Raw genomic sequence first — 23,971 nt, forward strand, 5'->3', positions numbered from 1 at the left:
TGGACAGCAGCATCCAAACAGGCAAGTATAATCTTTTTGGGGACTGAATGTTCAATGCACTGTGCTGCCTCAAGCTTTATTACTGGCTTCTGCTAAACTCAAGAATCCTGTAAGAAAAGGAGCCCACAATCATATTACACTATTTCTCTTAAGCTGGCATTATCAGAGGATTAAAGTTACAGCAAGTAACAGAATTTTTTCCCTCTCTTTACTCTAACACTTGTATTTTCTGCGAAGAACAGCAGATTCAGCTGAATCTAGAAAAAATGGGCCAAATTCTAACTAAATTAGCATGGCATTTAGTGAAGGGCATAGCCATTTTCCCAAAATGAAAATCAAGTCTAAATTTATATAAACCACAATTCTGCTAGTATGAAACTGAAATTCTGAGAATTGCTACAATTATGCACTGAGACTGCTTTAGCACTGTGATGTCTTATCATCACACACAATCTATTACATTAAATGAAGTTTTGAATGGAAAAGATATTCCTTTCCTATTGGTTCTTGATAGCTATGAAATTCTTTGCCTTAGAAAATTAATATGCCCTAATGAACCTTAAAATTTACCTCAGAATGTATAATTTTCTATGCATAGTAATTGTCTTAGTAACCTGTTCTCTCAGACACTAGTTCTCCTTGAAACTGGAGAGGCAGACACAAGACAGTTCACCCTGAGACAGTAACAAAAAAAATAGCAGTCACTATTTAAATCCTGAATGTCAGCTGCTCTTCTGTAGACACTGCAGCATTTGAAGTGACATACTCCAAGAGTGACATGGAGAGCCTAGAAAAAGGGACAGAGAATTCCCCATTGTTCTTGCTAGTGTTTCTATTGTTGCCTGCCAAGGGGAATACTGAGAGTGCTTAGATCACCACTAGACTGCTAAACAAATTCTACTCTGTAACATGTGCTGCAGCTGCCCATTTCTCTTGCTGATAAGCTAATTTACTATTGCACTTTCTACTTGCTGCTTACTTGCAATTTTCACACATTATCTATACAGCATGGTACTGCTGAATTAGAATGTCTGTGTGTACCACTGAAATCTGAGGGTAGCGTATCCAAGGGTACTGTCAATCTTCTAGCCAGTGTTCCCCATTTCTATGTAAAGTCTCCCAGCAAGTATTTATAACTTTCTGTTATGAAAAAGACAGGCAGATGTTGGCCAAAGTGTACATTTTATGTTTCAAACCAAAAGAAATAAGCAAACAAAAAATCCAAAGAGAAGTGAAAGAAAATGGGGTAGTAGATCAGGTTTCCTACCTCTTTTGACAGTGACAAAATCACCGATTTGCTTGTTACCCCCATAATGTGTGCAAGCAGGTGTCAACATCCAACAGGGACATACTCACAGAATTGTCTATAAACATATGTGGACTGAGAGCTAAAAAATACATGTTTCTCAACAAGCAAAAGAGGTCTAATCAGAAATTACACACATGGGTAACTGTGCTGAAAGGAAGAAAGAGATGGTTGGTTCTAAGTGACAAACGTTATTTTTCAGAGCTTTCCAATATTCAAAATTTATATTGGTACAATGGATGAAGGCAATGTTGATGAATTTATACCTTTCATTTTGTAGAGATCTTTGATCAAGAATCAAGGGCTATTTTCCCTAATGCAGCTCTATAGTTATGAACTGTCATTAGTGTAGTGACCAAACTCTTGGCTTTCGTATTAATTTGACTAAAGGCAGTCAGAAAGTTACGGTATCAAGGAAAGATAACTAAAATCAGACATACCTGTAAGATGCCTCCTTCCAAACTTTGCCATTTAAGAAAGTTTCCTGCTGCATCAAACGAGGCTGCAATAAATTGCAGCTTCACATCCTGATGATGAAAAAAAGACAAAGAAACAATTAAACTGCCCTAAAGTGGACATACATGTTTTAAGAGACTGCTGTCTCATTGTTTTATGCTTCCTGAAGCTTTCAGCATAATCCTTCATTTTTTTCCCTTTTGATTTTGTTTTAAATCTTGATTTTGGTAGTTATCTTTTTCAAAAAAACTCCCTACTTTACCATACTTCTACAGCTTCACTGGAAAAAGTTCCAAAGGAACTTCTACACAGGTAGACATGCCCTGAACTAATCAAAAATCTATGCAGATTTCTAATGTAAACTATGCTGGACCTTAAGGGCCTCCCGGACTTTCAGTGTTAGGAAGAATAACGAGTATTCTCTGCAGCATTGCAGCATTGTTTAATTTAAAACACAGCCTTTTAGAATATGGCTGCAAAAGACTGATTTTATTTTTGAGTCAATAAGAAAACTCTTGATAAATTTGGCAGTATAATTGACAAATAGGTTATCACTAGCACTACTTACCTTCTGTGATTAGCTTAACTTGAATAAACTATTCCAGTTATTCTATTTTTACAGTGAATCTGTAAAATAAATCACTTCACTGTTTGACTTACTATTTGACACCTTCATAAAACTGTGCCAGTTAACAATCTACTTGTAGCAGACCATCCCTCCTACGGATGGATATATTGCTTTGTTAACACTGAAATGATTTGGTTTTTCACCTCTTTTGTTGTTTGTTTGTTTTTTTCCCTAACTCACTGTAGGAAGAGGAAAAACCTGGAGTAATACACTGAATCCATCTCTGATACAACTCAGCTTGTAGAGATTTGTAACAAATATTACAGTTGGTACAAATGAAGTAGGGAGAGCAATGTGTGTGTATGCAACAGAAGCAACAGAAAGAAAGGGTTAAACACCACGTAACAATGATGAAGAACACTATTCCCAGCAACAGAGCTGAGAAATGGGTTGTGATAAAACCGTGGCACAGATATATTGTCAGAAAAAGACCCTGAACTTTGGTATCCCAGGCAGGTGGCAGCAAAGTTACAGCACACCACATATATCCCTCTTCTTCCAATTATCTCACCAGGAAAACTGAAAAAAGGATTAATGTATTTCAAACAAGGAAAAAAGACAAAAACCAACTTTGCTTCAGATTTATGAAGACTGAAGTAAACAAGACTGAAGCAAAGGACAGTGGCAAAACAACTAGTAACTCCTAAGGGGTGTAAAAGATTTGTCTAATTGCTAATCCATTGCTGCCAACCCAGGACCTTGGGGACACAGTGAACACTGAATAGCTGACATCCTCTGTTCTGTGTCATAAAATTGATCCTGGTCAGACCACTCAGGCAAGCACATCTTGGCCTTATGAGAATGTGGGTATGAGAGCATAAGCAAAGCAAATGTGTGAGTGTCAGTAAAATCATCTTACTGACATTATTTTACACAAATATTGCCTTCTTCTTCCATAAGATCTCACAATGAGTTCTGTTACACTGACTGCCTAAAATATATCTTTAGTGGAGTCACAACTATAATAAATCGAACCCTCTCTATGTCATTATGTCTTGCTCCTAATGTGTGCTTCTCCGTGTCTACTACCCAAAACTTACCTTATCTCTTCCTTTAAAACTGAAGGTTGTAGGGAAATGATTTTTCTCAAGCACTTGAGATGCTAATCCTGGTTGATCACCATAATATAGCCATGGAAGATTATGCCTCCTGAAAAGAATGACATTGTTTTCTCTAAAGAAACATAATATTTTTCATCAAAGAACATTTAGAATAATTTCCATAAAATGCTATTAAAGACCAAAAGTTATGGAAAAGACAACTTACCAGTAGGCTATTGAATGAATGATGCCTAGTCTTGCTGTACCGATAAAAATATATTGAAATAAACCACAGGCATCAGTACTTGAAGAACTCAATGAGTTCATATTCATCACACACATATTTCCAAGAGCTTGGCATGCTGTTACATTTGAGTACAACTGCAGTGTAGAAACACAAGAACACACAACAGTATTTAATTACCCCTCCTTTTGATAAGGCAATCATAAAATTAATGTTATTTTTAAGAAGCCACTCCTAAACCTTTGTTTTCACTTAAAAGGAATTTTGTTTTGTAAACACCTAGTATTTTTTCCCATGTATTCAGGTATCATATTTTTATAGGTCTGCAGATGGCAGTGTGAAATCAATACTCTCTCTTTTTTAGTTTATTTTAATTGCATCAGCTATGATGTGATGATGTGACAGAAATGTGAAAATCTGCATTTAGAAAACAAAGTAAGAATCAAAATGTTTAATACTGCTTAGGCTATACGACAAAGATGACTCCTTCAAAGAGCTCAGACTGACAACTATAGTTGCATGTATTGTAAATATCTTCTTTTCAGTTTTAGTACTTTTTCTATCCTGCTGTTCCTAAACTATGTTGTATCTATACCTTGTTCAGTTTTGGCAAACAAACCAGTGCTAAGTGCTAGGCAGAGGTGACGCCTGGCATCTCTGTGCAGTGATCCCTGCACTAGTACTTGCCACCTCCTTACTCCCTTTGGGTCAGATCAGTGGCTGCACATTACATTCACGTAGCACCTCTGAGTTGCTGAGCAGCCAGAGGACACACAGGACAAACTTATGTTAGCAATGAGGACAGTCTCAGTTGGTGAAAAAGAATAGGACAAGTAGGAGAATACATCTCAGAGCCGTGTTTATGAGATGATGATGGGAGCAGCCACAAAGGTGATCTGGGAAAATACTGAACAAGAGCCTGATGATACACTGAGTGAGAGAACACCTGCCATCCTAGGAATTAGGCCTGGGAATCTGAAACATCCTTGAGAAGTGCAGGTGGGTACCTAACGCCTCTGGTACATCAGAGACCTCCTGAGATACCATCAATAAACACAAAACCAAGGAACTGTAACAGCAACTTATCATCTGGAAGCATGAAAAAGAATCTAGAGGAGGGAAAACATTCCAAAAGAGTAGGAATTAGCAACTGCTATTGACTGTTGTAGATGAAAGAGCACAAAAACAGTCTGGAAAAGACAAAAACTAGCCTGAGAGAATATAAACCATTGGCTGCTCCAGGTGGTGCTGTCCTATGCCACATTATGTCTCTGTGATACAAAAATTACTTACTTTTTACCCAAAATGGAGAGTGACCTTTGTCCTTGTCTGTGGTCTCTCTCTTTCAATCTCTCTAACGCACAAAGAATGTCCTCTACACAAACTTTTCTATGAGCTCTTCTAGGCAAGTTATCAGACCATGCTGAGAATGCCTGGCTGATTCCAGACTCTGCAATGTGGATCATCTCCGAAGCGAAACTTCACTGTCATCAATTTTGAGGCCCTACTTCTGGGTGTGGTTTAGTGAGTATGGTACTGGTACTATTTTGAATAATATACATACATAGGCATGCATACAGGTGATTGATCCTGAACATACTTGCTGCTTTACTAGTGATCATTTTGTAGTAGACTGTAATATTGAAATATATGCTTGCTGCTACTACTGATTGCTGCTACCACTGGAATACACATATACTTGCTTTATTAATCGTAAGTATACTCACTTTACTGGTAGCTATTTGTAGTAACCTCTAATACGAAAATGTAGGAAATAAAGGCTCTGAGTGCTTGTGTATTACGGAATTCTGCAAATTCACTATTGTGATCTTCAGAGACCAGTGGGCCAGGTAACCCTTTGGGATGTGACAGATTGGAAGAAAAGTAGGGCTTGAGAAGTTAAAATCTGATTTTGAGGAGCGGAATGCAGAAGAAAAAGGAGCATGTGTGATAACAGAGTTGGTAAAAAAGAGGTAGAGGCATATCCCCTTCGCAAGTGTCTGTGATTCTCTTGCTGCACCCACTCTTCCACCCAATGTTTACTGTCACCCAGAGCAACATAATGGCAAATAACACTTGCATACACAAAGCAAAGCAAAGCAAAACTAAAAAGGATGGTTCTATGGTGATCCTTCTACATCACAAACCAAAATTAATAACCAAAAGTCAAATACGAGGTAAAGACCAGGTGCCAATCAATACTGAACGTGTAAGAAGTTAATTTTATGAGTGATCCTTTCCTGGATATGCTCAGTGACAGTTCACATACTGCTGACTAAAGTGGGATTTCTTCTTTAACCCCATTCATTTTGTGAAAATTCCAGCCCTGTTGACCTGCATTAACATTGACTGCCCTCAATATTATTTCAAAATAAGCAAGGTAACTTCCAAAAGTTAAAGTGCCATGCTTTTATAGAGGGTTCTACTTCTGTATAAAAAATCAAACTGCAAACGTTAATGAAACTCACCCAACAGGCAAAGGCTGAGGACTGCAGGTTTTTCAGAAACCATGCAGATGTCAGTGATATACCCTGTAAATAAGGATTTTTTTTTCACTGTCTTTGTTCACAATAAGTTATCCATAATGTAACAGTCCGGAAAACTAAGTCAGCTAAAAGATGCTACTTATTTTTTTCTAAGAGCTTTCTGTCCTTTGTAAATATCTCAATCAAACAATATCAGTTCAAAACACAACCATAATGCAATAATTTCTTTCACTTCACTAAATTAGACAAAATATACAGAAAAAGATAGAATATTTAAGCTTTCAATATGGATTTCAGGGACAAAGAAGTTTTCTTTATTGCATAATGCAAGTACTAGCAATTTCAAGGGTAAGATATTGAGTTGGTAAATTTACCTCAGGATCAAATTTACCAAATTAATTATTTCACAACCTGTTTTTTATAACTACTCACATTTGAACCAAATAGTGTTCATAAATACTGTAAGCCACCAAAAAGACATATTCTCAATAAAATATTACTTACAAAATGGCATTTTGAGGAAGCAAGACCATTATTTGATACCAGAAAAACTGAAGACTGCTTTTTACTTTCTTTCAAGCAGTAGCCTTTAACATCCATTCATTTAGGAAGTAAAATACATTTCTTAACCACACAGCATTTCCTGAATTCAGAAAATGGTCCTAACTGAAAGCAGATTTCACAATAAAAGTTCATTGGCTAAAATACCTTCATTCTTCTCCATAGAACATATTTTCATTCATTAGCCAATTCAAGAGTTCACCAACTTCATACAGAATTTCAAACTTTAGAGGTGTCCATTCTCCTCTATAAGCTCTAAGCTGAAGATGTAAGCTCAATTCTTAGATGTTCTTTCAAATGTTTTACATAAATACCGATTTTACATAATAATAAAAACTCTTCAGCATTTTTTTGTGATACAAGAGTGTGCTTTAAATGCACACAATTAATACAAAAGACCACATGGTACTTGTTTTGATACTGAAGTCATGTAAATGACTTCTCTTTTTCAGTTTCCAAGGGGGCATGAATTTTTAAAACCTTATTCTGTTAGAACAGTGCTTGCCTGGTCTGGTCTCCATACCTGTACTCTATCTTGATGCAAATCAGACAACAAACTACCACCTTTGTTTTTCAGGATTGGAATTTAAAATATTTACTAAAAGTAAACAATGAAGAGAGCTTAAAAATATTTTAGAATAAATACACTCACTAGCTGTGCAAAACGAACAGTTGCAACTCCCTTTGGGGGTAAACTTTCCTGAGCAAAGAAACACAATCCCCCAGTCTGAAAGAAATAAAAGAATAAAAAAATAGAAATTTATACACTTGTCAAAATAACTTTTCTCTGCTGAACTTCAATATAATAACCATTCTACTTACCAGAATGTTTGGGCTGCTGCAGTCACAAGACTTGCTTACATGGATGAATGTTTTTTCACATCTTACACACCTATGGATCACAAACATGAAGAATGCACTTAAAATGCATTTAAGTATGAGATTTGCTACTTAGTGAAAGTTGATTACATAGCATGTCTAATAACAGTGTCAGTGGCTTCCCTAGTTCTGAAATTCCAAAGTTATTACCTGTTTGTTTCTACTATCAGTGAAGTAGAAAACAAACCAAATAGTTAATTATCAAAATAAGAATTCTATTTCTGCTTCCAATTCAAAGCCTGCTTTTCAGTCACACTAAAGCCAGACAAACAAATCAAGCTGCTGGTCATAAAAGGACTTCAGTGAGCAAAAAACGGAGTTTGATATGGAGTTGACGATTTCCAATTCACTGTCTTCAAAACTGTCATCCCGAAGATACAGACTATTCCTCCAGAATGTTCCATTTAAACAGAGCATGACCCGTTCAAATTTATCATCACAAAAGGCAAAGAACACCCACCTACTTCCTGATGCATCTGAAGCAGAGAACGACTGCTCACTTCCATTGCAATGTATGCACAATGCTTCCTTAAGCAAGATGCCATCAATGCTTCTTTCCACTTCAGTAGAAAGGAAAAGCAACTGTGATAAAATTGCAGGATGCACAGTATGTCACACAGATTAAGAAAAGTGTGAAACAATAAAGTGTCTGTGCAGATCTACAATAAATTCAGAGAGTTTATTCTGAAAAAATCAAGAGCACAACTTGCAAATAATATCCACTATTTGTGTATGTGTGCACTGTGTATAGCTATGCACATGCAGTTTAAATTTAGTGAGAATGACAACATTTCATGTGTAGTTTTTTTGTTCTGTTGCTATTAATTCTGAACCGAATTTCAAACAAAGACTTCACTGCAAAGCAAAAATTCAAAATGTCAAGCTTACAAATTACTGGGAAAAAAATAATTAAACTTCATCTGAAATGATTCATGCAAATGTCACAAATCTCAAGTTTCAAAACTGCATCTCCCAGCAACTAAATCATTTAGCAAGAGATTTCAAGTCTAAGTACAAAAAAACCCCAAACCAAATAAAATTATAAAAAAAATGACAATACTAATGTTCTTCCTGCATGTTAAATTACAGAATCAGCTTTGCTTTCAACATTTTACTTTAAAAGCTCAGAATGTATTTTTTAACTCTCATGAAGTTTAAGGAAGAAGACTGGTTTTCATTGTTTTTCAGATTCCTAGGAAATTTAAAATTAATAATCTGGAAAACACTGATTCTCCAACATACTCTGTTAGAAATGTAACTAAAGTGGACATTTAAAATACTTATTCAAAGAATTACATCCATGCCATGTCTTTGAAAATAAGGAAAACCAGAGGTCCCAAGAGCTCTTATGTTTTACACCCCTGATGAAAACTGTACTTTGCTTTTAGGTTTTAACTATGCAAAATTAACAAAAATATAATTAACACAAACACTAATTAATATTTTAATTTTAACATTAAAATTATTCTTCTGTCTACTGAGATTCATCTGCAACTATTAGAGCATCAAGTAAGAAGCAAAGTTATGGGGAAGCACATCATAGAAAACCACAGATACAGGTGTGTGTCTCAGGGGAGCAGGAAATCCAGTGATACTAACACACAGCAGTTTGCTTGGCTTGTTCGGGCTGTTCTCTTCCATGTACTCTTACACATAATTCCTTTCTGCTTTATATACTTCGTAACATTGTTTTTATTCCAATTTTAATGCCTCCATCCAGTGCCAATGAGCTTAAAGGAAGCGATCAGTATTCATTTTTGGAATGTTTACATAATAATTTTTATTGCAATGAGCAATGGTACAGATTTATCTGTTGTCTTCCAGGAATGACAATTAAGATTAAGAGGAATGTTGAATTTTTGGAATAGATATGTAGACATACGTCAAATTTCCTTTCTTATTTAACAGAAGAGCATGTCTTAGTAAACTCAAATATATAAAATAAGCACTATCATCTCATAACTTGCATAAATTTTTTACCTAATATTTCATTATTGGGGCATTTACATTTTCCTTCCAAAGTCAGGCCTTCAGGGCAAGTAATACAATTCCACCCATCCTGAGTAACTCCGCTCTGAAATAAAACGTAAAACTATTAGAATTTTCAAAAATACAGACATCACCCAATGTCTCTGAAGAATTGGCCTTATCCAGACATTAGTTACAGAAAATGTGTTCAGATAAAACATTGATAACATTCATGAAGCTTTCAAAGACAAAAAAAAGGTGAAACAATCTGGCAAAAGTAATTCCTATGCAGACAGAGACTAAAAAGAAGTTCAGCTCTTCTGAACCTGTTAGCTCACACTCTTTAGTGAAGATAAGAGTTAATTAAAAGTAGAAGGTTTAAAAAGAGATACAGAGGTCCTACACTGGAAAAAGAAAAATAAATAAACATAATAAGAGACATATTTGCATACAAATATATGGAAGTAAAGGATATGGAGGACTTCTAAGTTAAGCAGCTTACATAATTGCAAGGAATTTTGTACATACTCAAACAGTTCACATCCACACTTACTTTACTATGAAGTAATTGCACTACAGATAAAAACCAAAATGTTACTCCCTTCTCCACTATCATCATTTTATCTTTCCAAAAGCCTTGCCAGTAGATCAAAGACAAATACCACCAGTGCAAGAAAGAGAAAGAAATAGCAAATGATCAAATCACCAAAGGATATTTGTCAATGTCTAGGGAAATTACCCACAATGCCCATCACCCATTAAACACCCAACTCAGGCAACTAAGTTGGCCTCTTAAGAGTTCTATAGTTATTGAAGAGAGAGAAGTATGTGGGAAGGCTTCACCCTGAAAAGCTGATTTGCTACAAAAAAATATTTCTCTATTTACTATGACAGGAAAAAGCTGGTTAAGCCTGGTGTCTCTGGCTCAATGCTCAACATTATGAAAAAATGCCTGCAAAATCATAATAATAAACATTTCTAAATTGAGAAAAAACACTACATATTAAATATATGAAATACTATAAATACTTCTAAATTGAAAAAAATACCTGCAAGTATGGTCTTAAAAATTCCCAAGCAAAGACCATAATGCAAAAGTATTTTAAATTAATTAAAAATAACTTGCAGTCAGGATGAAATTTAAAATTAAAAAATTATTATTATTATGGTAAAGCATGAAAAGTTCAATACCTACCATATTTTCTGGGCATTTTTCACAAGTAACAGAGAACCCACCATTACTGGAAACCATCCTGTATCCTGGCTCACATACACAGGAACTACCTGAAAAAAACAAAGCAAATGCACTTTTAATCTATATAAAACTGACTGTTTTTTACAGAATACTAAGAACTGCTGTTGTTCTTAAGAGATCAATATGGATTATTAGATGGACACATAATACACCTGAGATGTGGATGAAAATCATCTTGCTTTTTGAAAATGTCTATGTTACGATTCATACACAGATATTTTAGGAAAGTGTTACACGGCTGACTGATCCACCAGGGTGCAACAGGAACCCTGAGCTTGTGTTTTTGTGTTTTTTTTAAAACCAAACAGATATAATCTCTTCATCTAAATCTTGCCACAGTGACTTTCTCAGCCCATTCTCTCTACAACACCAGCATTATATGTTTGTATACAGTTTTGACTATTTCCATAGGAAGTCAGTCCTAAAACCAAAATATGTTTAATGTTTATATTCAAAGGTTTTTTAAAATTTAACTGTCATATGTGAAGCTGTTTTAAATTTGCAAAGTGTTTAAAATTGTGCATGGGGATCAAACTTTACATTGAATGGTTTTCAGTGACTAACAGAACATACCTAACATTTAGTATGAAATGAAACACTACTTTCATAGCACATCATAGTGCACATCTGCTAGTCCTCAGCAACTTTTTTTTTAGAAACCTTTTCAGTCTATCAGACTTCTCACCATAATTTGAAACGCATACTACAAGCCAAAACTGATTACATGTATTAATAAACTGTATCTATTATTACTTGTTTATTGAACTGTGCATGTAAAAATAATGTAAAATTCTGTGAAAAGTTTAATAGCCTTAAAGTACATCCTCATGAGATCAGTTGTACAGAAACATTTGTCAAAGGGATAAACTACTCATAATTATAAAAAAGACCAATAGGATTATGTCAGTGAAGAGCCTTGAGTTGTGATATTCACTGTGACAATACCTAAATTTGTAGGCATATTGCTTGATGGCAGAATTCACAGTGATGAGCTATCGAGGGAGTGTATGGGCAGACTTGTGGAATCACAAGTGGAATTCAGCCATGATGCAAAGAGCAGATTAAATGTCACCTACCTACACTGCTCCAGCCAGATGCTCCAGGAAAAAAAATAAACCCTTGACCTCCACCTGGAATTTATCTCTCCCTGAAGCCCCTGATTTGGAGGAAGATTCAGCTTAAGGGGAGTTATGGATCTAGACACCCACGTTATCAGATCTGAAAATGATTACAGGGTATTTTTTTTCTGTAAGTAAACTATGGGATTACTCTTTAGGGCGCCATATTGGCGGTGAAGAGGTGACCAGCTTTTACACAGCAGTTGTGCAAACAGCCATCCACATCACTGCTTCTCACTGAAGTACCAGCTCTGAAGAGAGATGTTGTTGGGTCTTAGTCTCAAATTTGTGTCTGTACACATGACAGTGAACTCCCACTCTTATCCCCAAAAGAAAGCGACTGACTATCTGGATTTTCCATCTAGTACTGTCAAGGTGTGTTGTATCCGCTTCAAGCTCCTGTGTGGGACTCGGACCAGCACGGGCACAGCCTGAGGATCTCTACATCTCAGACATTCAATCTTTGACAAGCAGTTTAAAGTTACCGAAGTGTTCAAGAACATAATTTCAGGGCTCTGTGAGATTTTACCAATGAAAACGCAAATACTCATAACCATACAAATGCCTGAGGAAAGAAAGAGTATTAAGAAAGGCTTTATTAAAAAAGGCTTTATTTAAAAAGCCGTTTCTCAGGGCTGTATCTCAGACACATCGCAGCTGTGCTGCGCCCACTTGGGTCTTTGCGGCATCGCGGCGCTTTTCGCTGCCTTCAGACCCGCCCCTGAGAGCTACTGTTTCACCGCCACGGCCTGAGCCCCGACTTTGCACCTCCCGCTGCTGGGGGTCGGATTCAGCGCGGAGCCGCCCGAGTCCCGATCGGCCGTGGGCCCGGGCAGCACCGCCTCCCCCCTCGCTCACCGCCGGCGCTCTGCCGCTGGTGGGCTCCGCAGGGCGCGCAAGCCAGGCGGGAGCTGTCGAAGTAGCGGTCGGTGGCGCAGGCGGTGGGGCGCTGGAGCGGGACAGAAAAGGCGCAGGCGGGAGGCAGCGCCACCGACACCGCCATGAGCAGCGCGGCGGCGGCGGCACCGCAGCCCCCCGGCGCCATGGCCACCGCGCGCACCACCGCTACGGCGAGCGCCGCGGGCCAGCCGCCGCAGTACGCGAAGCGTCCGCAGGGTGGGCGGGAGAGGAGTGGTACAAGACCGGGATTAGGGTGTGGGCTGCACAGGGGTTGGTTTGTGTTGTGGGAGATCAGGAGGACACAAGAGCGCGGCGAGTCCTGGATTACGCTTTCCTGTACCTCGTCTCTAGAACGGTGTATCATACTAATGTAACACTTGTTTGTAACTTCCCCCCTGTGAGAGGAAACTGGTAACAAAGTGAAAACACAAAATGCCTAGAGGAATGGATACACAGCCGAAGTTACTCCCCTTTACCTCTTTCACCTTTGTCAGGACGTTCGTGTTCCCATTCCACAGAATAACAGAATGGGTCAGGTTGGAAGGGACCACAGTGGGTCATTTGGTCCAACCTCTCTGCTCAGACAGGATCATCCCAGAGCACATGGCACAGGATTGTGCCCAAACAGTTCTTGAATATCTCCAGTGAGGGAGACTCCACAACCTCTCTGGACAATCTGTTCCAATGCATGGTCACCCACACAGTAAACAAGTTTTTCCTCATGTTCAGGTGGAACTTCCTGTGCAACAGTTTCTGCCCATTGCCTCTTGTCTCATTCCTTCAGATGTTACCAAAACTTTGCAGGGTACTTTATGCCTTGGATATTAATTATTCCTCATTGCCCCTGTCCTGCGAGCTAATTGCCTAACTATTACAATTCTCGATATTAGCATTGCTTGGAAGCCTATATGCTTATTGCACCAAATGCTTTATTCCTCATTGGATTTCTTGTGCTAGCTCAACAAGGTTTTAAAGCTTGAGTTACTGATGTCTTCAAGTCGAATTATCTGTCCCCAGGCTGAAGTTCATGTAAGTTTTACTATCCAAAAGACGTTAGTTTTTACCCCTTGGTGTGCTTGATTTGTGGAAATCTCCACCCTGCATCCTGCACAGGATAAGCAATGTGTCCTTTTTAAACTAGACTGTGTGTTTAGAGAGCTCCTAAAATCGGCAGCATTACTAGGTGAATCTACCAAAAATAACAGGGTTTTTAAAAATTATTTGTCTATGTAAAATGGAGCAGACAAGTGCTGAATAAGCCTAGAAATACAGGGGAGAATACATAAAGGCAGGTGGGATAAACACTAGGAAAAAATAACTACCTCACCTGCCCAACAATCCTGCCTCTGCACTTCCCTTTACACAGCCTTAAACCTTTCCTCCTCCTCTGCCATTCCCCCATCCCTGCCTGCCTTTCCTCCCAAAACCTAGACTTAAGCCAGCCCGAACTGGGTTAGAAATCGTGTCTGCCCGTACTGGCAGAGCAGCGGTGAGCGCAAACCCGCTCCCGACTTCTGAGGCTGGGAGGATGCGGCATTAGCGGGTATGATCCTGAGCACAGCGCACAACACAGCGCGGTGGCCGAGTCCCGCAGCCCGCCGTGTGACCGATCTCTATATACCGATCTGGTACTGTACAGATCTATTACACAATTTGGTCATTACACATCTCTATTTACACGGGACCACAGGGCCGCCCCCGGGCCACAAGGCGCATGCGCACTACCTGTGACGCGCGCGGGCATCACAGTGAATGCGGGCGCACGAGGCGGCGCACGCGCGGCAGAGGCGGGAGGGGGCGGGGTCACGGGGCAGCGGCGTTTTCCGCCCCGCCCGCACGGTGCGCGCGCAGCCTCGCGCTCGCGGCGCGCGGCAGGGCTCGCGGCCCGGAAGCGCTCGCGCGGCGCAGCCGCTCCTCGGCTTGGGGGGGCAGCGGCGGCGGCGCCATCTTGGCGGAGCCGTGCGGGAGCTGCGGAGTCCGTCCGAGCGCCAGTCCGGTGGGTGCGTGGATGGATGGCGTGAGGGACAGCGCCTGCCTCCTCGGAGTGCGGCGTGTGGCTGAGGGCGGCGCGCGGTTTGCGCCGGGAGCCGGTTCTCGGCAGTTCGACCCTCGCGGAACCGCTGCGCGACCGCTCCCCGGGCCGCGGCCTCCTCGTGCCGCCGGCTTTCCCACCCCCTTTCCCCGCTCCTGGTGACTCCCTCAGCCCTGTCCCGGTGCCGAGAGGCGGCCGGGCTTCTCCGTGACGGCGGAGCACGACCAGCTCTGTTGGGCCGGAGCGTGTGTGGCGCGGGGCGGCCTCCCCTCGGCCCGTCCTCTCGCCCGTGCGCCCTCCTGCCGCCCGCGGGCCCGCGCTCCGGCCCGGCCGGGTCCTGCAGCGGCGGTGGTGCTCGGAGTGAGCGGTGCTCCCAGCCGGCCCAGCTACAGAGCTCAGTTGCGTCGTCCTCCAGCGATGTGCAAAGTGCCATTCGCAGCAGCCTGCTTCCACTGTTTAGGCTTATTTTGAAGAAGAGAATAAGAAATCTTCTTCTGATCTACCGGTTATTTTTACATTGGTCCAGTTTATAGTCGGAGTGTTTCTGCGTGTGTTGTTTCTAGCTTGCATACAGGTAATGTAATCTCTGAACGTTGTGATTAAAATACTGGTCTAGTGCAGGCTTAGTTTCCCTCAGTTTACAAGTTGTGGGTTTATTTTATTGGCTTTAATGGTATTTGGAATTTCTCGAGGCTGTGGAAGAATAGGTACAGTACTGTTTTCTGGTCAGCTTTGTTTAAATGTAAAATTTCATAAAACTGTGTTTGCTTCTGTGCTTTTAAATTGGTGGCATGAAGTTGTCAATCTGTTCTCCAAATCCTTGCTCTCTGAGTCCCTGCTGAGTTAATGAATTGGTCTTACTTTTCATGACAAGTCACTGCTTTTGGTCATTCACTTTAAATTGTCGGATGGCTTGTCTGTACTTTATACCCACGCTTGATTGTTTAATATCCAGGCAGTAAGAACTCATTATTTGAACTCGCATTTTTGTTTGTGGAGTTCGTGGAGATCCCGTTATGATCTGGAATCCCTGTGTCTAGTTTTCACCACTGAAGGTTGTGTGTTGTGTCCCTGATGCATCGTGGAGAACTTGCTCTTTATCACCAAAGAAATACGGAGGAGAGCTGTTGTGAATGATGTTTAAAAATTGGGATAAGAATGTGGAGTTGTGAAATCCAAGAGTACTACAGATTAAATACATCATGAAGTAGCAGGGCAATGGATTTGGTTTTTCAAGACACGACGGTGCTGTATGAAAATTCTGCCCTTGAATTCTCCCTGCTTTTTGGCACTGCCGTGGCATCTGTTAAGAAGAGACGTAAAGTTCTGGGTCTGGCTGGGACGGAGTTAATGTTCTTCACAGCAGCCCATACAGTTCAGTGTTTTGGATTTGTGGCTGAAAGAATGTTGACAACGCATCAGTGTTTTGGGCTGTGGCTGAACAGTGCTTGCACAGTGTCAAGGCTTTATCTCTTTTCCCTACTCTGCCACTCCAGCGAGTGTGCTGAGTATAGGCGAGAAGCTGAGAGGGGACATGGCTGGGACAGCTGACCCAAACTCACCAAAGAGATATTCCGTGCCATGTAACGTCATGCTCAGAAACAAAAACTGAGGCAGAGGAAGAAATATTTTGATGGTTTTGGTTGCCTGAGGGGATTTTTTCTTGGCTCCCAAGGCAGTTGTTATTTGAAGGTAGGCTGGACATCAGTCAGCCTGTAGGAGGTAATGAGTGATTTTCTTTGTTTTGCATTTTTCTCCTCACTGATGAAGCTATCTTTATCTTGACCCACGAGTTCTCTTGACTTTGTTCTTCCTATTTTATTTCCCGTCCTGCTGATGGGGACGAGGAGTGCACAATTGGCTGTGTGGGTGCTTGGCTGCTGGCTGGAGTCGACTTGCCACAGAAGTACAGAGAACAGATGGTCTTTAGAGAAGTTACTAAATAGGCAGTTGTTTTCTGTTGTGCTTGCAAAGTGCTGATGTAGAAGTGACATAAAATCCATTAGTTAGAGAACTTGGGCTTTGCTCTTGTTTTGCTAAGTTCAGTTGGAGTGACAGTTACGGTTATTGATAGATGACTTGTCACCAGGATCTGGTGCTTTACATTATTGAGCAAGGGTTTTGGTTTGTAGGAGGGATGTTGTCAAATGCTTGGAGTGTTGGGCTGTTGTGTTTGTTCTAAAGAGATGCAGTAATTTGCTACAGAAGCTTGTGTTTGTTCTCAGAGTACTGTGCTATTTATTGTGTGATGTTAGATAATGTTGGAAATCAGGGTATGTTTAAGTCAGTTTAGTAAAGCATTTCTCATTCTTATGTGTGAACAGCAGTGCAGTACAGTAAAGATACAGGGAAAACACTGAAGTTGGCTTTGTAAATTCAGGTATTTTCCAAAGTTTCTCCTTGTTGGATATTTTACTCTTTCATTTGATGGTCTTCACTGTGTACAGTAAGTGTAGTGCTGGACTGGTGAGTAGCATGCTCTTGTTGTGAACCTTGAAACCAGGTGGATCTCAGAAGAATGGACACGTCCTTTAATCCTGATGGACTTAAGGATCCTTCAAGGACTCAGTTGAGAGTTGTTCCCTCAATACACTGGCAGTCTGTTTCACTGCAACAGTTCAGTGTGGCACAACCAATGACCAAGTAATCTCATGGATATTTTCATCGTTTCCAGAAGTCAACTTAAATTTTGAATTTCTTTTGCTTCTGAAATGGAAACACAAAGATGCAGTGCATAGCATCTTGGAACGTGGAAGGAGTTCTTCACATGGGTTCATAACATGTTTGGCTTTAGTGTAGCCACTACTATGGATGAGCTGCAGCAGTGTAGCACAGTATGTAAAGCAAAGTACAGGTATCAGCCATTAATTATGTTTCATTTTCTTTCCACAGTTAAGTTGATTTTACAGAATTTATCAGGTCTCCAAAGCAGAAACAGGTAAGCTGCCAAAAGCTTAACACTTCTCACTGAGTATTGTGACAAGATCATACACAGCCTTTTTTCCTCACATACTTGTGGCTGGGAACTAGGATATGCTCTCCTGAGTGCTCGTGGCTGCTGCAGTTGATACTCTGACTACATCAAAGAGACAACTTCTTTGAATGCTGAGAAAACATACATTACTGAACAGAACTGATCACTGGGTAGAGCAACTTGTCAAAGCAGTAAAGGCATCGCTGTTTGTGAATTATGTCATTTTCCAATGACATAGTTATTCTTTTTCCTTTTTCCTTTTATCAACTAGTGTCCTGTTCAAAAGGAAACAGGATTTTTTTGTTCCTTAGGACTGGGCAGAGATCTCTGGCATACAGGCACTATGCCATGAAAGACTTGAGGCGTTCTTTAGGTATTGTGGATGGTGAGGAGTGACTTAGGTGGATTTTGTTGCCCTTAGGATAGGGAACATTGATAGATTTGTGCACGTGTGCTGGTGGAGTAGCTAATTGTTCTGACTAATCAACATTCAGTGAACTGTGTTTTAATCTTGTTCTTGTGAACTTGTGGGTGTTTTGATTCCTTCTCTCTCGATTGAGACAAGGGCATTCATTAAAACGGCTCTAGCTTCTTAAGTGATAAGATACTGTAATAGCTGAGTACTAAAGACGTGCTATCATGTGTACCTTTTTGTCTGCAGGTGATTTTTGCTGTGGGTTGAGCTCAGCATGGCTGTAGTCATCCGTTTACAGGGGCTTCCTGTTGTTGCGGGTCCTCCAGATATTCGTCGTTTCTTCTTTGGATTGAATATTCCTGATGGAGGTGTGCATATTATTGGAGGAGAGCTTGGGGAGGCTTTTATTATATTTGCAACAGATGAAGATGCACGGCGTGCCATGAGCTGTTCAGGAGGGTTTATCAAGGACTCACGCATAGAGCTCTTTCTCAGCAGCAAGGCAGAAATGCAGAATACCATAGAAATGAGCCGGAAACGATTTGACCGTGGGGGACGAGAAACTATGTCTAGCTCTAGAAGAACAGGTACTAATGGTTCTGGTGCATCAAGTATTGGAGACATGCCACATTTAGTCACAGCTTCTCCAAAAGGAATAAGAAAACCTAGTTATGGGCCACCAAATCGCCTAGAGGCTGGTTTCCATGCCAACGGCACAAGACACGGTGACATGGGTATACCTAAGTCAAACTATCAGTTAAGAAAGGATTCTCACGCATTTAACCCAGATGACTGTTACTTATTTCTACGTGGTATACCTTACGCTGCAACAGAAGTGGAAGTACGTGCTTTCCTTTCTGGGATACGTGTGGATGGAGTGATTCTGATCAAGCACCGCAATGGTTTAAACAATGGTGATTGCTTGGTAAAATGTGCTACGCCTGGTGATGCCTTGGAAGGACTTAAACGTCATAGACAGTACATGGGTCAGAGGTTTATAGAAATTAGTCCAACTACGGAGGAACGGTGGATTGAATGTGGTGGGACGGTGGACATGCCAGATGAAATGGATCACTTTTTCTGTGAAGACCTTTCTCCAAAAAGTTCAGGCTACATGCATTCAAGGAGGCATTCTCATTCAAGATCACCAAGGAGACAAAGAACGCGTTCTCGTTCATCTCCCAGCCAGGAATATTACATACACTTAAGAAATCTATCTTTTAATGTGGAGAAGAGAGATTTGAGAGATTTTTTTCCTGATCTGGATATATCCAGCAAACAGATCAAGATTCTAACAGATAAGCATCAGAAAAGGACTAGAGATGCCTTTGTGATGTTAAGGAGTGAGAGAGAATACCAGGCTGCTTTGGAATGTCATAGAAAGGTTCTTCTCAATCGTCCTGTTTACATTTTTCCAATTTCAAGAAAGTCAATGTTGAAAATAATCGATTCTTGTGAGAGAAAAAGATCACTAGACAGAGATCACCCTGGACAGGCTATATCAGAAAAAAGTTACCGGGAAGGTCATTCCAGCCCTAAGATATGTGTTTATGTCAGGAATTTTCCATTTGATGTGTCAAAAATTGAAGTGCAAAAGTTCTTTGCAAGATTTGATATTGATGAAGATGATATTTATTTACTCTATGATGAAAAAGGACTTGGACTGGGAGAAGCATTAGTGAAGTTTAAATCTGAAGAACAAGCCATGAAAGCAGAAAATTTAAATCGTCAAACATTTTTGGGAACAGAGGTATTAATAAGACTTATATCTGAAGAGCAGATGCAGAAGTTTGGTGTATCTGTACCATTATCTGCACCGAATGAAGTGCATGGTTATTCACATCCGTATGACAGAGGTGAGCTTTCCCGTCCGGTCAGTTCACCATCTGGGCCACCACAAGGGCCACCCATGCATTCATTTGGTCCCCCCGGGAACTTTAGGCATCATTCTGAATTTAGACACCCCCCTGAGGACTTCATGGGCCCTCCTAAGGATTTTAGAGGTCCACCACCCCTCATGGATTTTGGTGGTGACAGTGAACCTTTTGGCAGAATGGAGTTTGGGAATAATAAAATGGGAAATTTTCCTGAAGGAAGATTTATGCCGGATCCAAATTTCAGTGGTGGTTCTGAACGTGTTGTTCCTATTCTATTGAAAAATTTACCTTTTAAAGCTACTCCTAATGAGATTCTGGATTTTTTCTATGGCTACAGAGTGATTCCGGAGTCAGTTTCTGTGCAGTACAATGAACAAGGATTACCTTCTGGTGATGCCATTGTTGCTATGACAAACTATGAGGAAGCTATGGCTGCTATTAATGAACTGAATGATAGGCCGATTGGTCCACGGAAAGTTAAGTTGAGCTTGCTGTAAAGGAGGAAAAGATGCTCTATAGTAAAACATTCTAGGTTTGACAGTATTGACAGTTATTTTAACTTTTTTTAATTCCTGGAATATCCAAAAGAAACAGTTTCCATCAACGGTTGTAAATAATACCCAGTTCAGTTGTTTATCTCTTGGTTGAAATGTCTGTAGGACATTGGAAGTCATATATCAAGGTCTAAAGGGATGGAGTTGTAATGCTTTGGGGTTTTTTTTAGTTTGTTTTAACTCCATGTCCTCTGTCTTTGCATCAAATAAAAATGTAAATGCTGGTTGACTGACCACGCAAACGGTTCAAATAGAAGATTTTCAGTGCTACCTGCATTAGTAAATAACACTTCTTACTGAGTTTAGCTTAAAATTTAAAAGATGAATGATTTTTATATTTTGGGTTTTGTTTTTGTGTAAACTTCAGGTTTTATTCGGTTTTATGTGTTTGCAGGTGTTCCTGTTAAAAAAAGAAAAAAGCGCTTCCTGTTCACATTAGCTGGCTTTGCAATTTTTTTTAATAAAAAGGAAATTGCCATTTAAATGTGTGTCTTCTATTTAAAACTTAGATAGTTAATGGTTTCAACTATTATGCTCAGCAGATGTGGGTCTTGGTGAGAATGATGCTGGCTACTTCCTCTGGGAAGAGTGAATTGTTACAGTTTGTCAACACAGTGAAGAAAAGGTAGTTAGTTTACAGAGATTTCAGTCTGTATTAATCAGTTGGACAGGTTTTCTTCTCGGTCACTGTAGTACCTTGAGGCAGAAAATGAATGTTGAAATCAGATCAAGAATTCTGATTCAGTGGTCTTCATTTTATCTCCACATGCTGCATAATGTGAATACTACCTTGCTGATGATGTTTGGATACATTCCAGGTCAATCTCTGATTAGTTTTAACTAACATGTCTCATGGTAACCAAGCTGACAACCAACTATGTTATTTTCTTATGTAATAAAATAAATGCTTATGTCAGCATTTAGAATATGTTGGTTAGATTGGTTTGGTACCACCATATTTAAATTTTAGGAAGAAATAAAAGCTAGCCTGGAAAAGCTGCATGTTCAAAATTCAGGCTTAGTAGGAAACTTTGGCTGTGTGGGTAAGGACTTTTGTGCACATTGCAACTGTGCAAGATAGTATTTGGAGTACTAAAGAATTTAATGAATTTTAGTCCCCTCAGACTAGGACAGCAAAGTTGCAACTTGGCAGTGAAAACTTTTAACCTTTGCTTGAGCAATACAAAAAATCATAAATTCATGGAGTAGGGAGGTCTCTAGTCCAACCCCTTCCTCAAAGCAGTGTCCGCTAGAACAGGTTACTCAAGGCCTTCAGTATTTAATAGCTCTAAGAACAGAGCTCTCTGGGCAGCCTGTGGTTGATCCTCGTCACTGGTGGGTCAAATTTTAATTGCTTTATTTATGTAAAGTCATCATCGTAATTGCTAAACCTGCACATAAACTGTTAATTACAAGCAAACAAAATCAAGAGAAATTTTTAAAAGGTTATTGTAGCTTTATTTCCTCTGCATATTATTTGTTCTCTATTTTAAGTGCCCAGAAAAAAGCATTTTGAATGAAAATGCAAGGTCTGTGTATGTAGCAAAGAAAAATATATGACTAAGTTTAAATTCTGAACACTTAATATTCATTTTTTTGCTGTCTGGTAGGAATTAGCTTCAGAATCATATGGGTTTGAATCCTGTAAATTTAAAGGGCATTAAAATAAAACCCACAAAGTTGTGCTTTTATTTCATAGCTACTGTGAAAGAGATCAAGGAGCCAGAAGACTTTGCAGGTAAAAGACATGAGAATCCTCAAAATGAACTTCCCTAACATTATCATTATGTTGAAAACTTGATTGTGATTATTTTTGTAAGCCAGTGTCTTTATTACTAAGCTGTGTTGAAAATATGAATGCAAGTAACTTCTCCAGTTAGTCAGTTTTAGATCATTTGCTGGTTTTAAAGTTCTTCCAGCTACTATACAACAGGATATTTCAAACTTGGAGGGAAACAGGGAAGTTTAGTAGGTTTTTTTTGCCAGTAAAGCGTGAGAATGTCTTTTAGAAATAACACCCGTTCTCAAAGAATTTAAGAGTAATTACTGGTAAAATACCATTAATTTTTGGGATGGTAAACTCCCCCCCCCCCTTAGTGAAAATATTAAAAAAGAATCATAAAGCTTGTAATGGCAGAGGTCATAATTGAGGCATTTCAAAATGGTTTTCTGTTTGCTCTATAGCTAATTTGTATTTAATTTAAAGCCAGATTAGAGTTTATAACCAGTTTATCTGAAATGTTTGACTGACAGGCCAAAGAAATAATTATTTTTTCAAGGTCTATAAATACAAAAGCTGTACTTCAAAGTATGTACAGATGAACTTGAAGCATAGGGAAATTGGGAAGGGATGCCAGTGTATCAGTGAAATAATGTTACTAGGATAGTTGATTCTTAGTGTATAGGTGTTATCTGATTGGTGTTTTGGCTCCGTGTGTGTCCATCCTTCTCTGTCCCCTTTCTCTCCCACCGGGATGTGTATATATAGGGATTATATTCCGATTCTGCCTGAATAGGTGGTACAGGTGCATGGTGTGGTGGCAGCATTTCCTGATAATAGGGTTATATAACTTTAGATGTTTAGTGGCTTGAAGGCACTGTACTTTTGGTACAATGGACAAATCAGAAGCCGTCTTATAATTACATGGCTTGAAATACTGTTCTTTCTTTTTAAGTACCATCCACATAGTAAAAGAATAAAAAATGAAATGCTGCAGTTTGTGACGTTGATATAAAATACAGCAAGTTTCCTTAGTTATGCCTTCTCTGAAGTTGCTTTTGCTACCATTGTCCAAAAATTCTGGTGTAAAGGAGAATAGTCTCTATTGTCAAGAACTAGAAATAGTGATCACCTACCAAAGCAGCTTGAGGCGTTCAGGGAAGCTGTAACAGCACAGTCTGGTTAGTACAAGAAGATAACCCTTAATCCCAAAAGGCATGTGCCAGCATTTTCAACAGAGTGGCAAAATATTCTTAGCAAGATTGATACAAGCCTGCATCATCTAGGTCTTAGTAGTCAAAAATACATGTGAGTGAGAAATATCAGTCTTGCAGCAAGCACTTATGCCACGAGAAAAATCTTTGCAGAAGTATCTTTGAATTCTGTAACTACATTCTAAATTATTCTTCTGGTTCTAAAGTATTTTAATCAGGGACTTTTCATCTCTAGTTTCAAGGTCACACAAGTGCTGTGCAACATGCAAACCTAAGACATCATACATGCAGGACAAAGTTGCCCAACACTATTTCTGCTGTTCTGGAAGTTTTCCTGTAATTCC

At 39.7% G+C, this 23,971-nt stretch overlaps 2 protein-coding genes across 5 annotated transcripts in view; one reads left to right on the top strand and one right to left on the bottom strand.

Moving 5' to 3' along the window:
• The window catches only part of TMEM67 (transmembrane protein 67), a 29,134-nt gene extending 16,181 nt beyond the window's left edge, over positions 1 to 12,953 (bottom strand). Inside the window, exons 1-10 of the mRNA XM_027677758.1 lie at positions 12,800 to 12,953; positions 10,764 to 10,852; positions 9,581 to 9,674; positions 8,061 to 8,160; positions 7,544 to 7,613; positions 7,374 to 7,448; positions 6,143 to 6,205; positions 3,657 to 3,811; positions 3,431 to 3,539; positions 1,747 to 1,833 (exon numbers count right to left, since the gene is read on the bottom strand). Of these exons, the coding sequence (XP_027533559.1) occupies positions 1,747 to 1,833; positions 3,431 to 3,539; positions 3,657 to 3,811; positions 6,143 to 6,205; positions 7,374 to 7,448; positions 7,544 to 7,613; positions 8,061 to 8,160; positions 9,581 to 9,674; positions 10,764 to 10,852; positions 12,800 to 12,944 (987 nt within the window). The 5' untranslated portion in view covers positions 12,945 to 12,953. The remainder of the gene's footprint in view (positions 1 to 1,746; positions 1,834 to 3,430; positions 3,540 to 3,656; positions 3,812 to 6,142; positions 6,206 to 7,373; positions 7,449 to 7,543; positions 7,614 to 8,060; positions 8,161 to 9,580; positions 9,675 to 10,763; positions 10,853 to 12,799) is intronic.
• Positions 12,954 to 14,746: 1,793 nt separating this feature from the next.
• RBM12B (RNA binding motif protein 12B) lies at positions 14,747 to 21,177 on the top strand. 4 transcript variants are annotated; one of them, XM_027677880.1, is made up of 3 exons: positions 14,747 to 14,837; positions 17,766 to 17,811; positions 18,509 to 21,177. In XM_027677880.1, exon 3 carries the CDS (start codon positions 18,537 to 18,539, stop codon positions 20,634 to 20,636), a length of 2,100 nt encoding a protein of 699 aa, XP_027533681.1. In that variant the 5' UTR covers positions 14,747 to 14,837; positions 17,766 to 17,811; positions 18,509 to 18,536; the 3' UTR covers positions 20,637 to 21,177. The 4 variants fall into 4 exon arrangements, with proteins under 4 accessions (XP_027533681.1, XP_027533834.1, XP_027533922.1 ...); XM_027678033.1 differs by having other exon boundaries at positions 14,758 to 14,841; XM_027678121.1 differs by lacking the exon at positions 14,747 to 14,837 and adding an exon at positions 14,855 to 14,885.
• The last annotated feature ends 2,794 nt before the right edge of the window (positions 21,178 to 23,971 follow it).

Source organism: Neopelma chrysocephalum, unplaced genomic scaffold (assembly GCF_003984885.1).
Source record: "Neopelma chrysocephalum unplaced genomic scaffold, ASM398488v2 Primary Assembly neopelma1_22, whole genome shotgun sequence".
NCBI classification, from domain to species: domain Eukaryota; kingdom Metazoa; phylum Chordata; class Aves; order Passeriformes; family Pipridae; genus Neopelma; species Neopelma chrysocephalum.